The 18,306-nt window shown below is 39.2% G+C and overlaps 1 protein-coding gene across 2 annotated transcripts in view; it reads right to left on the reverse strand.

The window, feature by feature from the left end:
- The window catches only part of CMTM4 (CKLF like MARVEL transmembrane domain containing 4), a 64,607-nt gene that overhangs the window by 23,682 nt on the left and 22,619 nt on the right, over positions 1 to 18,306 (reverse strand). The window contains exons 3-4 of one of the 2 annotated variants that reach the window (XR_011600993.1): positions 12,806 to 12,904; positions 10,267 to 11,026 (exon numbers count right to left, since the gene is read on the reverse strand). Coding sequence is in view for 1 of the 2 variants with exons in the window: in XM_070952855.1 (XP_070808956.1) it covers positions 10,853 to 11,026; positions 12,806 to 12,904 (273 nt within the window). In the remaining variant the exon portion in view is untranslated. Of the gene's footprint in view, positions 1 to 9,633; positions 11,027 to 12,805; positions 12,905 to 18,306 lie in introns of those variants that run through there. The other variant, XM_070952855.1, reaches the window with a different exon arrangement.

Below are 18,306 nucleotides of genomic sequence, written 5' to 3' on the forward strand. Positions count from 1 at the left end.
CAGACATGCTGCTGTTTATAACCGGATTGAGAAATGGGTTTATGATTTGATTATGTGAATCTTATGTTATCCGAATTTTGTAATCTTTTGATATTATGTTAGCCCATTTTTACTGTAAGTGTATTTTATAAAAAGGAAGGTACTTTTGCCTCGAGTAATTACTTACACATGCAATTGAATTCTCAAGGTAGCCGCATCAAAGGAAGTTTGATCGGTGCCTGTAAATGGCAAAGTAATGTCTTAGCTTTTTTTATTTTTAAAAAGTTCATATTAGGCATTTTTTAAATACAGAAAAATTGCTAACACTAAAAAGGGTTGCAGTAAACAATTATTTATACATTAGGGCTGAGAAATTCATTCAGAGGATACTCCTCTCAACCTTCGGCTTGGAACATCAAAGTCTCCATTGACCAAGGTAAATGATACAGGTAATCCGACCAAGATTTATGACGCAGCCCAGGAATGAAATCCAGCAGGTTCTGACAGGTTCTGGAGAACCGGTAGCGGAAATTTTAAGTAGTTCGGAGAACCGGCAAATGCCACCTCAGGCTGGCCCCAGAGTGGGGTGGGAATGGAGATTTTGCAATATCCTTCCCCCAGGAATGGGGATTTTGCAGTATCCTTCCCCTAGAGTGGGGTGGGAATGGAGATTTTGCAATTTCCTTCCCCTGGCACGCCCACCAAGCCACACCACGCCCATCAAGCCACGCCCACAGAACCGGTAGTAAAAAAAATTGGATTTCACCACTGACACAGCCCCTAAAAGGTACTTGTAACCCAATTCCAAAGTTACAATGGACGCACATACTCCCCACAATCATGTGAATACCTTTCAGGTGCTTGCCACTGGTCTGCATTTATATCTGTTTGTGGCACCCCGTGTTCATATAACCATGGTTTACATTTTTGCTGAATCTGGTTTTTACTTCTGGTTTTCAGCAAAAGCACCCCGTAGCGAAGAATAGGAATAGATTAGCAGCAGAAAAGTCATAAAATCAGGTTGGTCTTGGTGATGCTTTTTTAGGTAACTCAGAGAGTACCAGTAGCATAAGAGCTTTTCCTAGTTATCTGAACATGCACATTGAAACATATTAAGGCTCTCTGAGCAACTAAATGCTTGGTTTCCCAAAGAATGACAAATTCAAGTCCTTGTTAGAAATATCGGGCAGTTTTCTTAGATGGAGTGAAACAATTGGGTATGTAAGTCACCCAAGATGCAAATGGTCAACAAGTGAAGAGATTTATTCCTACCCATTTATTAAATCCTTTACAATGATTCCATATGAGATTAGTACTCCGAAAGCTTATGATTTTGTCCTACATACAAAAATACAGGTTTTTTAAAAAACACACAATGAAAATAGACAAGTACCATGAGAATTTGATAGAATCCGATATCCTGGTGCGTCCCCCAAAAAAGTATAGATCAAAAGGCAGGAGGATACTCAGTCAATTTTACATTACCCAGAATAAACCATGCCAATATACAAAAATACACCACATAGGAATAAATTTAAAAACCAGAACTGACCAAGCAGCAATTTGGTGATTGCCTTCAGTTTTAAGTAAAAAAAAAAAATCATTACAATCCTTCATCTTGGAAGTTTATAAATGCAGAGTAATATTGGAAATTAAAAGTGCATGGCATACAACTGCTATTTGTCTTCATGAAACTTTGGAATGGATATACGTCTTATTCACACAACAGATAGAAATCCTCATATATGGAATGTCAAAGAGTATCTTTATGCAGGAAGAAACTTTCTGCGCTCAAGTTTTTTTTTTTTCTTGGTACTAAAGCAAAAGGCCGTACAGATAAGTCTTGAAACCACAGGAACTTTGTGGAATATGATTAACTTTGCTCCGGAAGGACAAATGCAGGGTTTTTCAACCTCAACAACTTTTAAGATGTGTGGACTTCAACTCTCAAGAGTTCCTCAGCCAGCTTAAAGTTGCGGAAGTTGATAAAACACTAAACTAACGGGTTACTACAGACTGCGCTGTTTTCCACCCATGTTTTATTATGCTGGTGGTGTTATGTTCGAAATTAAAACAACTAGATTCCTGCATTGGCCAATCCAATGATCAATATTTAGACTACGCAGATGCAAGATCACCAGATTTCTTCTTGTGTTCTTGAAGTGGCCCGATAGCAGTTTCTGAACCATTTGTAGTAACAGAAGGTTATGAAGCCTCCTGTTGTAGTCCCAGGCCATTGAAATGATATTCTGACCAAGTCTCCGTGGACCGTATTGGAAAATATGTTTCCCAAACTGCAAAGCTCAGAAGGGCATGTCAATCTAAACGGCAAAGGATTCAGATGGGAAATTATATCTGCTGACCACACAATCTTGAAAGCAGATTTTTCTCTCTGAAAAGATGTGATTTTCTGCTAGATAAAACTTAGAAAACAAACTATTCTATCTGATACAATGTAGGTCACATTCATTGATAGTATTCAAATAATTTAACAACCGCTTCTCAGGCCTAATGATCGGCTGGGTGGGCGTGGCCATGATGGGCGTGGCCAGGGGGTGTGACAGGCAGCATTTGGCCTCCCTGCAGCCTCCTGGGAGCAAGAACGGGCGGTGAGGGGGACGGGCCAGGGGGCCCCCCGTGCCCCATTTTGGGCCTGGTAGGTCTCCCTGCACTTACTTGGGAGCCAAAACGGGGCACATGTTGTCTCCTGGAAAAGGAGGGGGGACAGCCAGCAATTTAACAATCAGTTCGCCCAAACCGGCTGAATCCCATCATCAGTTGAAAACTGATTCAGCTCACCAGCAAACCAGGTTTGTAACTGAAACCATATTCAAACTTTAGATCTAATTATATTTACCGTAACTTAAATCCACAGCATTAAACAATTTCTTGCCTTTTTTTTTTTTTTCCTTACAAACTGCTGGTATGGTAACTGGGCATACTTTTGCAATAGTTGTTTTATTTAAAAAAAAATTAAGTCCCTGGGACTTGACTTCAATAGCGTTTCATGCTATATAATCAAGCTTTTCTAAGCCTTTCTTCGTAGGAGGAATGTTTATTTCACAATAGCCAATAATTTAAGACGTGATACTTTAAATATGGTTTCACCCTGGAAGGAAAGGATCAAATTGAAATCACCTGTCTTTTATTAGCTTGTTGATAATCTTATTTAGGTAATATTTTTGGTCACAAAAGTTTGAATTCTGAAAAAGTCTAGAACACAGTGCCAGTGCCTTGGAGCGGGTATTGAAACAATCCAATACTTCGTTTTTCAAAAGAATCCTCTAAAACAAATCAAGTGCAACTTGCCATATATTTGAAAACATTTTAAATTAGGAGAAAACATCTCTCTTTACCTACTGGTGTCCCTCATTTCATAATAGCACTTGTGCTACCCCAGGAATTGTGTTACCTGCTTTAACTTGGTCCCTTGTCAACCAAAATCCACATTTTTTTTTTACACACTTTCTCTAGACCTACCAAAAGGTTTGCGTCGCATGTTAAACAACATTAGAGTTTGCCCATGGCAATGCAATGGCATTTTTCAACTTCTGCCAGGGAAGCAGACGTTTTAAAGAAGGCTGAGGAATCCATTAAGGCTGGTATTTTAACAGAACTAAAAAATAAAAGTTGTCGTTTAGCAATTTGCGATTATAAAAATAGCGTTTGTTTGGAAGGATCTCTGAGAAGGGTTCATGCCATTCACACACAAAGGATATTCGTACAAAAAAGGCACTCTAGCCAAACTGGGACAATAACAGTGAACAATAAATATACAGTTTACCATCTCATCATCGTATCATATCTCAATTCATAAACCTCAATATATACAAATAGGTTCCATCCACAATAATGCAGAAGAGAAGTATCCGCATAAGACGATTTAAGTGCATCTTTTATTCTAGGCGAGGAAGTGTAAGTGGGGTTTAGCAGAGTCACTGAAACAGGTGTCCGAATCAAGATGCCCAACACTTCCTAACACGAGTTACGCTTTTTCATCTTAAGATGCTTTAACAACAATGTATAGAGGTCCAGGAGCACCTATATATATATATGTGGAATATATATATATTCCAGTCCCAAATATGAACAGTGGACAGAGATCATACATAATGGAATGTAAAAGATGTACAATCTGAGTTATTCTACCTCTGAACAGGCTCTGTTTACAGTACTTTTACTTAGAGTTCTTAAAATGCCACAACAGAAGCCTTCTTGATAGCCAGAAATAAGCTAGGACTCACAATGCCCTCTTAGATATCCCAAAAGGCAACTGGACTTTTGATTTTTTTTTTCCTTGAAAACGTTTCGCTTCGCCTCCAAGAAGCTTCTGCAGTTCTGACTGAATAGTGGGGAACAGAAGTGGTATTCAGCCGGTTTGGGGCGAACTGGCCCGAACCGGCTCTATGCCATCCTATTTAGGCACGTTTTTGAAGCCGGGCGCATGTGCGGAAGGCAGGCGTGTGCATAAACCAGGCATGCACGCATGAAGCAAGTGTGTGTGCGTGGCGAACCAGTAGTAACGTAATGTGAAACCCACCACTGGTGGGGAACAGAAGGATTGAACTGAATTGATTGAACTGATAGAAAGGATTGAACTGATAGAACCGAGGAAGCTTCTTGGAGGAGAAACAAAATGTTTTCAAGGGAAAAAAAAAAACAGGGAAGTCCAGTTGCCTTTTGAAAAGCACCTTTGGAATAACCATGACCTGGTGGGTTGAGAATCTCCGTAGACGTTTCGCCCTCTTCAATGCTTTTATCGGATTTTATCCCAAATTAAACACCACCAAATTCACGCATGTTAGCTACACCCAACTTTCCCTACCTTGCAGTCTTGACCACGCTGGCTGAATATTGTGGAATTGTTCTCGACACGTACAAATAGTCCTCAATTTGGAAAGAAGGTTTTTTTAGAAGGGACAGGAGCTTACGAAAAATGAATCATTTTCTGGCGGAACTGCACATTAGTATCTTGTGCGTAGGGCCAAGCAGATTAAGAAGGGAAATCGTTTTCTAGTCAAGGGAAACCAGACACGGATTCAGTTTTTGTTCAGTTTTTGCACTCCTTCTAGTATCAAATCGATATTGTAAATAAGGCAAGACAAACTCCAAAACATTAGTTTACTAGAAATATTACAAATAGTGGGTTTAAAAAAAAACAACCCAGTATTCTTTTCTCTTCATACTTATTTCTGGGGCTCATAAACCATCTGAATTAAATTATTCCAGAAAGTGAGCTGATTTTCCAAAATCAATCGCAGCTGTCAAGAGGAAGGAATAGGAATAGTTTCACTCCAGCTTCTTAGTTTTCATCTATGGATATTAGCATAGCTGTAAAGACAAGCCTTAGCTAAATACCGCAAGCCACAACTGTAACAATCTGGATGGTGTATTGGGTCTTTACATCTTCACAATTAACTACAAAATAAAACCTGACCACAGCCGTTCAAATACACTGAGCACCTTTTTCCATGAAAAACATAAGATAACTAACACCGAAAAGGCAGTGTTCTTATCTCATAAAAATAAAACTGTCTCATAAAAAGAGTACTATGCAAAGCCTTTTTCCCTAGCTAAAAACCAAATATTCTTAAAATGGAAGTCATTGCTAAAAAGTATATAGCTTCTAGCACATTACTTTAATCATGTTTTTATAAACATTACTTGATATTACCAGATTTAGGCTAGGTAAATAATTTCCAACACTCATCCAAAATGTGATATATAAGTGTATTTAGTCATTAGAAGCTTTAGAAAACCAATAAGGCTATGAATCAAAGCTCTGATTGGGTACATTCCTAATGCATTGAGTTCAATGGATGATCCCATGGAAATATAAAATAATAATTACTACGCTAGGATATACAAACATTACTTCTTCCCCGTATTTGCTTTTGTAATATTGTTGGACAAAGAATTTCCAGAGGACTGGTTTTCTAGATCAGTGTTTCTCAACCTTGGCTTGAAGGTTGAAAGTGGGTGGACTTCAGCTCCCAGAATTCTAGGAGATAAAGTCTACCCATCTTCAAGCTGTCAAGGTTGAGAAAGTGTTTTAGATGGTCTTCTTCATTATCTGTGGATTATGGACTTTTGCCCTCGTGGACTAAGGTGGCTATAATAGGCTTTTATATACTCATACCCAGACTTCCAATGCTTATCATTTCTGACAATATCAAGCACAAATTTGGTTAAGTTTCTCAAGGCAATTTAATGTACCGTACCTCTGTTCTACACGATAATGTTAAAATGTCTATTCTTTTAGCTTAAGTGTCACTCTTGTAACACACAATAATCATATTCCCAAACACAGCTGCAATGCATGTTACGGAGGGTGGGTTCTTACTTAAATTACAAGTCTTGAATGAAAAGTAATGCCTTCAGCAGTATATGTTACTGCCTACATATTAGAAACATATTGTTTACCATCTGTTTTTTTCCCACTTCAATTGGTAGAAAATTTTACGAAGAGAAAAAAAAAAACTGTCTTGCTATTATTGTTTGTGAAATAGAAACTTGCAAGTGGGAACTCATCCGTGCTCTTTAGGCAATGTACTGATTGAATGTTCCACTGCCGATGGAATCCCACTAAACTGAAATTTACTGCCAAACGAGCCAACAAAAATTGTGAAGTTGTAAACGCAAAGATGATGAATTGGGAAGAGTTGATTTGTCTGAGGCAAGGCCGAAGTGCGCAATTCGTGAGAGAGCAAGAGTTCACGGAAGAAAAGTTGATGAACCGATTAAGAACAATCAGCGGATCAAAGTGAAATGGCTGTCAACCTTGGTGTTCCAGAGAATCACGGATAGCAGGTCACCTTATGGATGTTCTCCTGCATCAGAAGGTTTGAGCATGATGGGTGTCTTGCAGAATGATGGCAGAAACGGAACCTTCAAAACTTGAAAGCTGGTTGTCACACCAAGAGAAGGAACTTCTTCACAGCATTGTGACAGCTGATGAAAACTAGGTTCATCACTGTCACCCAGAAACTAAGCATCGCTGTCTATGGAACATCATCACAAAGTGTAAAAGAGCACAGAGATTACATTGGAAAAGTATGGGGTAGCTGTTAGTAGAGTTTAGCCTAGGAAAACAAGAAACAATGGGGAAGGAATTAAAAATTGCCCTGCCTTGATTTTCTTTGATTTAAGAGGAAAGGAAGGAATAGATCAGATATCCAGCCCTTGCTTATCAAAGGAGCAAGTGGCCAGTTTTAAGTTTCTGGGTGTTATCATAAAAGAGGACCTGACCTGGGGCGCTCACATTGCAGCACTGGTCAAAAGGACCGAGCAGAGATTATACTACCTGAGATTTCTCAGCAAACAACAACTGAATGGAAAACTGCTGGTGGCCTTTTACCGCTGCACCGTAGAGAGTATTTTAACTTACTGCGCCTGTGTATGGTTTGCCAATTGCACAGTGGCGGATAGGACAGCACTCCAGAGGGTCAACATCATTGCCCAGAGGATCTTTAGTTGCCCTCTCCCCTCTTTGGAAGAGCTTTGTAGCTCCCACTGCCTTATGAAAGTTCAAAACATTCTTAAAGATCCATCTCATCCTGGGCACTCTTTTTTTTTTTTTTTGAACTATTACCATCTGGCAGACGGTACAGGATAATAAAAACAAGGACAAATAGGCTGAAAAACAGCTTCTATCCCAGGGCAATAACCGTATTGAATTCTACGGTATAGTGCAATATCGGGTTTTCAATTTTCAATTATATAGAATGTAAAGGATGTATGTTTGCGTTTTTTTTTTTTTTTTTATTTGATTTATATGCCGCCCTTCTCCGGAGACTCAGGGCGGCTTACAATGTGCTCAGCAATAGCCTTCATCCTTTTGTATATTTATACAAAGTCAGCTTATTGCCCCCACAACTGGGTCCTCAATTTACCTACCTTAGAAAGGATGGAAGGCTGAGTCAACCTTGAGTCTTGGCGAGATTCGAACCTGCAGTAATTGCAGGCAGCTGGTCTTAATAACCAGCTTAATAACAGGGTGCCTTAGACCACTGTACTACCAAGGTTTTTATTATTATAGTTATAATGTACACTGAAGATGGCATTTAATTTCATCGTATCATGTGCAATGACAATAAAGTAAAGGAAACTAAACTAAACTATAGCTTCTATGAATAAAACAGAATTCTAGCATTTCTTGTTGTATGATTCCTTCCAAGCCTACCTTGGTGGAGGCGGCAATAAGGTTGAGTCATTACTTTTCATACAATCCTTATATATTTAGTGGCAGAACCACTAAAGAGAAAGGGCCAAATCAGTTTTTCTCTCTAAGTAATTGAGCTGAACTAAGATGAATTCTAAAGGCTTCTAAGTACATATCCTGCCTTGCATTGGCGTTTTCTATCATAAAGCTCATTTACAGTACAGAATTTTACTGGCAGAATGAAAGGGGAATTCAGGTGATATTTTTGCAGTGAAACTTCCCTGTATTTTCTCACCATTGTTTATTTTACTTATCATCTACTGACAGGGGGGGGGAAATGAAATTGCTATACGGCATCACATGTTTTGCTAACTTTTTGGAATAGCAATTGCTCCCCCAGCAGGTCATAATTTAAGCTGCTTTTAGAACTTCTCTTCCAAAAGTAGTTTTGAATACAGCTTGAATCGGTACCAAAGATTAAAAAAAAAAACAACATTTGGGATTATGTACATGACGCTTAAAATCCTGCCCTTTTTATCTGAACTGATGTCTTTCCCAAAAAGTCATTTAAAAACTAAAGTATTTTTCGGAGTATAAGACACACCTACCTTTTTTGGTGAGGAAAAGAAGAAAAAGAAATCTGCCTCTGCCTCCCAGCAATTTTGCCTCATTGCAGCAAACAGCCTGCTTTACTTTCATTTTCGTTTTCAGCATAACTTGATTAGCACAAAAAAAAAAAAAAATCTGCTCCAGCAATTTACCTCCTTGCAGCAAGCAGCAGAGGCCCACGCAAAACAGCTGAGAGCAAAACAGCTGAGAGTCAGGAGCCGATCCAATCAACTTGTCCTAATTAGGCTGTGCTGAAGCTGAAAGGAGCTGTTTCTTCTTGCTGCTTGCTGCAAGGAGGTAACTGCTGGGACGCAGAGGCCAAAGGGTGGGGGCCACTGGGTAGGCAGGGCTAGATTCGGTGTATAAGACGCACCTAAATTTTCACCCCGTTTTAGGAAGGAAAAAGGTGCATTTTATATTCCAAAAAATACGGTACATAGGGTACTACATTAATCTTGTGATCACCATTACATAACGAATACAAGAGAGTCAAATCTAATCACTGGTTCCACATTCCCGACTCGCAGAATGCATTGTTCTCCCTTTTCAAACAAAGGTGGAAGGAAAATTGGAGTTACTATATTGTATGAATATAAACTAAACAAACCACATAACTGGCTATGGTCACTGGCCAAAATAAGTCTTAATTTGTAGACATACTTCAAACATGCGTGATCTGACATCCAGAAAGTTATCATTCAAGGGCCTCCAATTACTCTGTTTCCCCCAAAATAAGACATCCCCTGATAATAAGCCCAATCGGGCTTTTGAGCACATGGCAATAAGGCCAAGCGCTTATTTCAGGGTTCAAAAAAAATATAAGACAGGGTCTTATTTTTGGGGAAACACAATAAGTCAGCCTCATCAGGTAGACTAGACAGGAATCACAACCAGATTCTAACTTTATTTTTTAACAGAATCTAACAGACCAAGGTTGGGTCTCTTCTGAACTTCTTTATACATTCTAGAACCATTATCCAGCTTCCAACTCTGCTGGTTTGTTTTTTTTCTGACCGTTTCCCTGGAAAGCATCTCTTCACTCTGTCTCCCAAAGTCTTTCCCACATTCCATTACAATAACAGCTTAACTCAGAAATACATTTCACCCCGAATTTGGACAATAGAAATTAGCAGCCAAACCAATTAAGTTCTCAGGACAGTTGCACAGTTTCAGAAACACAGCGATCCGTGGATGCAAAACAAATATTATTAAGCCCTGACCACAATGAGACTTTCCTGTAGCTCAGGGGTCCCCAAACTTGGCAGCTTTAAGACTCGTGGACTTCAAATGCCAGAATTCTCCAGCCAGCTATGCTATTCTGGGAATTGAAGTCTAAGAGTCTTAAAGCTGCCAAGTTTGAAGACCTCTGCTGTAGCTGAACATAAAAGGGAGAGAAAAAAAAACATTATCTATACATGTTTACACAAACAACTCCAATATCTACTTTGTGTTTCTTTCAAAGTAAAACAAAAAGAGAACGAATGTAACAGGTGATAGAATTCAATATCAGGTCGTACCTAAATTGTAACCACAGAGGGAGTGGCGCTTGGTGTTTTCTTTTGCGCTCAAAATCGTTAAGTTACTGTAGTATTACCTGATCCTCCAGCTAAAAGTCTAATATAGCTGGCTGCTTGTTGCAGTGACACAGAGAAAGTGTAGGAGTGTGAGATCGAAAAGTAACCTGGCAAACCTGTTGGAAAATGTTATGTAGCAGTTTTGTAATCCAATAGCCAATTTATATTCTTGCTATCTTTCATCTCAGTGCATGATGCCAAACATCAAAATTATGTTTCAAAAATACAATCTATTGCTAGAATTAATTCTACTTTTTTTTTTTTTTTGGTCTGGATGTTATACATCCCTTTCTCCACTCTTGATGTATCTCCATCCTCCATTATTTACGGGCAAAAAAAAAATATGCAATTGTCATTATAGCCTTCATATAATTGCTTCTTAATCCACCTCCTTCTCTTTGAACATGCTCTTGGCCATCACGTTCTCCTTTACTGCCTGTAAAAAATTATTGTCGGCATCTTCTTTGCTTTAAAACATAGGTCCACAGGCTTTTTTTTTTTTTTAATCTTTTTCAGGAAGTTCTCGTTTTCACCCTTCCAGACGTTGAATCTCTGGACGGTTATCTACTTCTCTGGATTCTGTCCGAGCACGTATATAGTCACTGGTCTGTCGCGTGTTTTGCTGTCTGTTGGTGTTTCTCCAATTTTTAACTGCTAAAAATAAATTCACAGCATAGGCTGCGGTTGCCAAAAAACCGAATATCTAAAAAGAGAAAGAGAACATTTGTTTGAAGAAATAGCAGGTAACACTTAATAGAATACGAATTACCGTATTTTTCGGAATATAAGACATTCCGGACTATAAGACGCACCTTCCTTTTTTAGTGAGGAAAACAAGAAAAAGAAATCTGCCTCTGCCTCCCAGCAATTTTGCCCCGTTGCAGCAAACAGCCTGCTTTGCTTTCATTTTTGTTTGCTTTCATCATAGCTTGAAAAATCTGCTCCCAGCAATTGACCTCCTTGCAGCAAACAGCAAAGGCCTGCGCAAAACAGCTGAGAACAAAACAACTGAGAGTTGGGAGGCCAACGGACAATCAACTTGTGCTAATTAGGCTGTGCTGAAGCTGAAATGGGCTGTTTCTTCTTGATGTTTGCTGCAAGGAGGTAAATTACTGGGAGGCAGAGGCCAAAGGGTGGGGGCCAGTGGGTGGGCGGGGTTACATTCGGTATATAAGGCACATCTAAATTTTCACCCCCTTTTGGGGGGGGAAAGTTGCGTCTTATACTCCGAAATATACGGTATGTGCACGCTGTTGCTGCCTTCAGATAAAAAGGTAGCTGCCTTTTACTGTCTTTAATACTGGTGTCCTGTTTGAAGGACAAGTTATAATCCTTATCACACAGATAAAGCTTCATAAAACTCCTTTGAACACAAACCAGAGATAATAAGCCTGCACTTTCAATTAAGTGAATACTGGTACTTAATTGTATATTTTGGGGGTGGATGAGTGAGAAATTTTACACTGTTGGTGTCTTTAATATGAAATCAACAGGCATGTGTAAATATAGCATCCACATATCCCAAATATTTTCAAGTAATGCTACAGGATAGCCATTTATCCATCCATGTGATTTTTGAGCTACAGCCCAGCTCCATTAAAAAGAAAAATAACTTAAGTAACTTAAACATATGATGACACTGATTATTTCTTTATTCCATTAAAATTTCCTGGAATTCTGCAGGCAAAAATTATGGAATTGTTAACTCTGAAAGGAGTCGATTAGCTTATACCATAACATTGCAAAATCCTTTTGCGAAACAGAACTGCTCATTAACTAAAGCATTAATACGCCATCTGCAAATCCAGTGCCCACGTGAGACTTTAACGGAGTGTTGGCTTGCAGCCCCTTCCTGAACCCCCTTCAAGGATTCTTGCTGAATCATGCTTTTTAATATATACCACAAAGGAGCAATTATTAAATACACGGAAAGTGATTATTAACTTTCAACCGTGTGGTATCTGGCATTATCACTCAAAGGCAAAGTGCAGCCTTACATACACACAAGACTGCAAACCCCTGATCTACTCAGAAAAAAGCTCGCCACGATTTTCACTTTGTGGCAGTTTAAAAAGCTTTGTTATTAAGCTGAATGTTTAAAACAAAGCCAAGTGAGATGGATCGTTTATATATCAATAACCTAAAACAGTGAAATATATTGGCATTGCCACGATGGTAATAGCCAACATAAAGACAATCAATTTTGTTTCTTGATGTTTTCGATGTTTTGACCTCAAACAAAATTGGTTGTTTAGGCTGATTGCTATGTGAAAAGAGAGAGCCTAAATTGAAATTCTAACCAGCAATCAATCAATCAGAACAGAGCTATGGAAGGGACCTTGGAGGTCTTCTAGTCCAACCCCGTCGGTCAAGCAGCATAAATTAATCTGGGTGGCAGTTTGCTGTTGACAGTGGATTGACAGAGGGCCCAAATATTTCATCTTTTCGACAAGAGAATGCAAATAAATCAATGTTTTCTTACCACAGCTGCAATTTCTGCACCTTTTTTATGGTTTAAAGCTGCAAGTACTATCGACGCAATGAAGAAGAAAAAAGTGCAGATTCCAGTATTGACCAAATCCTATAAAAACAAAATTAGAGATATTATATCTTAGAATATTAGAATAGAACCGAATATTCTTTGTTGGCCAAGTGTGATTGGATGCACGAGGAATTTAGTAATATAAACATCAGACACAGATAGGAGAAGGCAGTGGAACAGATGAGAAGGATAATAGTAGTACAGCTCTACTACAGGAGTAAATATCCTTAGACGTAAGACAGTGCTGTGGGGATTAGGACTTTGTCCAGAGTGATGGCACAAAGCAAAAAAAAAAACTGTCTTTGTGTCTAGCTGTTTTGGCATTCAATGCCCTGTAGCGGAGTCCCAAGGGGAGCAATCCAGGATGTGAGGGGTTGGTAGATATTTTCTCAGCCCTCTTTTTGACCCCCGCAGTATACAAGTCCTCAATGGAAGGCAGGTTAGTTGCAATTGTTTTTTCTGCAGTCTTAACTATCAGTCAAAGTCTGTCATACTGTCTGTCTGTCTGTCTTAATATCAACTGAGTTGATGAAGCAGGATAGTTTGCATGCAATTACCGGTAATTACTTTATGTCAAATTGCAACTCCACAGAAAAATACACCCGGTGAACAATTCCTGCATTATAGTCAAGAAAAAGAATTACTTAATAAAACAAGGGCAATTTCTTCTTTTCTTTATTCCAATACTACCAAACCCACAAAATATTCTTCCAGCCACAAGCATATTTTATAACTTAGCTACTGATATATAAATAGATTCCTAGCTGTGTCAAATCTAGAAAACTATCTGTATGCCTGCCACACGTCTCTTACGGTATTACATCTTGCAGGATCTCTGTAAAATGCTAATTCTGTTTGTGTGACATAGTTTTAGCATAAAGGAACATTTCTCTATGTCCTGGAGAATCTTTTCAAGTATTCTTTATTCCTGAAACAACAAATCATTCAGTAACTTCTGCAATTCAGTTTCACAGACTTCCTGTTTAGCAATGGAGCTCAAATGATTTTAATCTCACTGAATTCCCAGCTGTATAATTGGCATGCTGTTATGCACATTTATCATAATTCTAAGGAATTAGAGCGAGTTCTTGTTAGAACTTTGTTAGATGATTTACAGGCTTACCAATACACTCAAAAAGGAGAGAGAGAGAGAGAAATGCAGATCATCCAGTTAATTTTACCATATATTTCACAGGTTATAGACAAAAGCTTAGCTAATATACCTGATGTTCCAATAAAGGAGTAGTGGGGATTCATTGTGTACATTTATTACAGAAATATGCCAAGATCACTTGGCTTTTAGTCCATCTTCCCTTCCAGTTTCAATTTTTAGGGTTTTGAGGAAATAAAATCCAGAGTTTTCCAAACAGAACTGATTAGGTAGGTAGGTACCCTGTTTCTCCTAAAATAAGACATCCCCTGATAATAAGTCCAATTGGGCTTTTGAGTGCATGCACTAAAATAATACCGGTATATATTAAACGGATATATCCAACAATCACATAGAGAAAGCTCTGTTCAATAGATAACTACAGATATTTCAGACAGCTAAACAGTAGCCACCTATATAATCACGAAAGCATTTATTGGATTAATGTGGAGAAGACAAGAAAAAGAATACGTTAGTATATATTATTAAGAAGTTCATCAGTTTCAATTGCTGAGTTTTTAAAAAGTAACTTAAAAAGTAGGGGGTTTCACCACAGAGATGTTGGGTTTTATTTGCACCTGTCAACAGTTCTTCAGCTCTTCAAGCCGCAATCTGCTGCTTTAAAATTTACCCGCACCAAGTCAAGGCATCGTAGTTATCTCGACTTACTACTGTTGTAGTAAATTCAAAGCAATTTCTGGGAGGCAGTCAGGTGGCTTATTTGAAACCAGGGAACTTGTTTAATTATAGTTGATCACAGCTTTCTCCAACCTGGCACTGTCCGGATAATAAAGGGACAGAAACGTTTACAATTTCTAGCCAGCATAGAAGCAGAATGGGATTACTCGCTACAGTCAACTCGCCGTGGCCAACCTGGTGCGGGACAATTCAACAATTCAATTTCATTATTTAAAACAATTAAACGTTTATTTTAATTTTTGTCATTCACATTTGGTTTTGCGACCTCTCCTTTTGCATCCTTCCTTTAATTATTCTATTCCATCATTTCTTCAATACTAGTGTAACTCATCCTGCAGCGAGTTGTCTCGAGGCGAGTTGACCGCAGCAAGATGGCTGCAACGAGTTGGCCACAGTGAATTGGTCAAGGCGAGTTGTCCTAGACCAGTGTTTCTCAACCTTGGAAGCTTGAAGATGGGTGGACTTCAACTCCCAGAATCCCCCAGCCAGCAGCGCTGGCTGGGGGATTCTGGGAGTTGAAGTCCACCCATCTTCAAGCTTCCAAGGTTGAGAAACACTGTCCTAGACCCACATAGAAGTTGCATGTTAATTTGTCTGATAAAGCTTGTTGGGGGAGACCTGGCATACAATACACAGCAGCTCCTAAATGACCTAATTTGAATTTTTGCTTGCTATTTCAGATTATCGGGCAAGGACCATATTTGAAGTCTGTTTGGGACATATGTTAGTTTCTTTATCTTCCATATGCAGATTCTTTCCGGCAACGTCATTTGCTCAAAGTGTATAATAGCACTTCTGGCACACCACTTTGCCTTCCCTTCTAAATCTTCTTTTTGATTTCCAACGTATTTGTGTTTTAGTTATCATCTCTTTGATGCACTCTTATACCAAGCGTTGCCAAGTTGGAAAGTCATAACATTAACTGGTCTTTCAAGTCCTAAATACACAAAACGCTTAAATAGCTGAGGTTGCAGACAAAATGGGTTCCTCTTTTTCTAAATGTGTGAAGAAAAGAAAATGTCCTGTCCTCATTTCACACATAAAATGAAGGAAAGGAGAAATTTGAAAAACAAGCCATTTTCTCTTTCATCAACCCTGCAATTTGGAGATGTAAAGAAAAGGTATTGGGTTACCCCGGTTTCATACACACACACACACACAGACACACACACACACACAGAGAGAGAGAGGGGGGGGGAGGGAGGGAGGGAGGGAGAGAAGGAGTTCAGTATTTGCTATAAGGGCATTCATATAATTTATCTCAATATTAATTATTCAAAGGATAGCAAAGGATAATAATGCAAAGGATTTGGGAGGAGAGAGATGGACTAAGCTGATTGTGCAATTCACAAAATATTTTAAAATTCAACAGACTGTCTGATTTTTATTTTTTTTTTGTACGCTAGGCAATTATGGGTCTCGTGTTTTTCTTAGACACAAGCCAAGAGCAAGCAGATTTAGCCAAAACCAGAGTATAATGGCCGAAGTTTCTACTTGGTACTATCCTTTATATTCCCCTACACAAAAGATATTTGAAGTTCTACTGGGGGAGACAAAGAAGCGTTCAGTAAACCAATTGTAATAAAGAGGTTAGCTGTGGAAAATTGACAACTGCTACCTTTCAACATCTTTTGCATTTGAGATGGCCCGTCCCAATCCATGAACCTCTAAGAACTGAAACAGGCAAGGAAGGCATCAGCATTGCTCAAAGCAGACAGAACCACTCTGTAGCTACATAGCAGGTGCCTTCCAGGCTCAAGGCTGGGAAAACAACAGCCAAAAAGCAAAGGATAGATGGATAGATGGATGGATAAATGGACGGATGGACGGACAGACGGACGGACAGAGTGGTGCAGTGGCCTAGGGTGGAGTTCTTGCCTCAGAATCAGGAGGCTGTGAGTTCAATCCTAGGTAGAAGCAGATATTTCTCTCTCTGGGCACACTGAGAATATATCTGCTGAACAAAACTCCGCATTGGGAACAAGAAAGGCATCCGGCCATTAAAACACTCTGTTAGCTCCATTCAATTGCCCAGACTCCACCTCACAAGGGATTATGGGGTCATTAAATGAAGAGGGTAGATAGATAGATAGATAGATAGATAGATAGATAGATAGATAGATAGATAGATAGATAGATAGATAGATAGATGAGAGAGAGAGAGAGAGAGAGAGAAGAGAGAGAGAGAGAGAGAGAGAGAGAGAGAGAGAGAGAGAGAGAGAGAGAGAGAGAGAGAGAGAGAGAGAGAGAGAGAGAGAGACCTAACCTTTTTGGTGAGGAAAACAAGAAAAAGAAATCTGCCCCTGCCTCCCAGCAATTTTGCCTCATTGCAGCAAACAGCAAACAGCAAATAGCCTGCTTTACATTCATTTTTGTTTTCAGCATAGCTTGATTAGCACAAGGAAAAAAAAAATCTGCTATTTTTGTAGCACACCTTGCACTAAATATCAAATTGTCACAATCATGAAAGCTATTTGTGAGGGTGAAACAGGACATTTTTCCATCCCTTTTGACTGCCCCTGCTAAGACGTAGTGTGATAACATTTAGCCAAATCTCTGCTTGTTGGAATCTCAGGAACTGTAGCATTCGTTCATCACTTCCAATTTGAAACAGATCCATTCTAACCCGTCACAAGGCAGAGAAGAAGAAAACTCTAAACCAATCGCAATTAGACTAAATATTTGGGGTATTTGCAACAGATTAAAACAAGGATTTAGGAGTGAATGTAAACTCATCACAAAAACGCTTTCAGATGGCCATTACATTCCTTGATATTATTTGCATACATTCTTGCACTGTGGAGCTATATTTGTTAAGCACCACACAGGAATTTCCATTGTTGGTTTTTAACCCATTATCAGCATTAGTCTGAAAAATGACTTGTCTGCTTATTTCCTCAATAATTCTTAGCTCTTTCCAGCATACCACAACTGAGTCGTTGGCATACTTACCTTCTAGAAGCTACTTTTTTTAAAAAATTAAATTAAAAGGTGTGTAATTTGCAATACGACAACAGAAGGACTGCTGTCAAAAACAGTATTCCACGTTTCTTTCTTGAAATATTATGAATGTTTATCAAAAACTCCAAAATACAGTGTTGTCATTAGCGATCACCGCCACTGAACATTTCATGGCTACACAAATTACTGCAATACATAATTTTTGTTTTTCGGGAGTTCTCGGCACACCTGCAACATTGAGGGTGCCGTTTATTCTACATTGAAGGGAAAAACATTGACTGGCTTAAGGTAAAGGTAAAGATTCCCCTCACACATATGTGCTAGTCATTCCCGACTCTAGGGGGCGTTTCAAAGCCAAAGAACCAGTGCTGTCCGAAGACGTCTCCGTGGTCATGTGGCCGGCATGACTCAATGCCAAAGGCGCACGGAACACTGTTACCTTCCCACCAAAGGTGGTCCCTATTTTTCTACTTGCATTTTGTACGTGCTTTCAAACTGCTAGGTTGGCAGAAGCTGGGACAAGTAACGGGAGCTCACTCAGTTACACGGCGCTAGGGATTTGAACTGCTGAACTGCCGACCTTTCAATCGACAAGCTCAGCATCTTAGCCACTAAGCCACCACGTCCCTCC

The sequence above is a fragment of the Pituophis catenifer genome, unplaced genomic scaffold, assembly GCF_029215685.1.
Source record: "Pituophis catenifer annectens isolate HBS135680 unplaced genomic scaffold, rPitCat1.0.hap2 SCAF_13, whole genome shotgun sequence".
NCBI lineage: Eukaryota > Metazoa > Chordata > Lepidosauria > Squamata > Colubridae > Pituophis > Pituophis catenifer.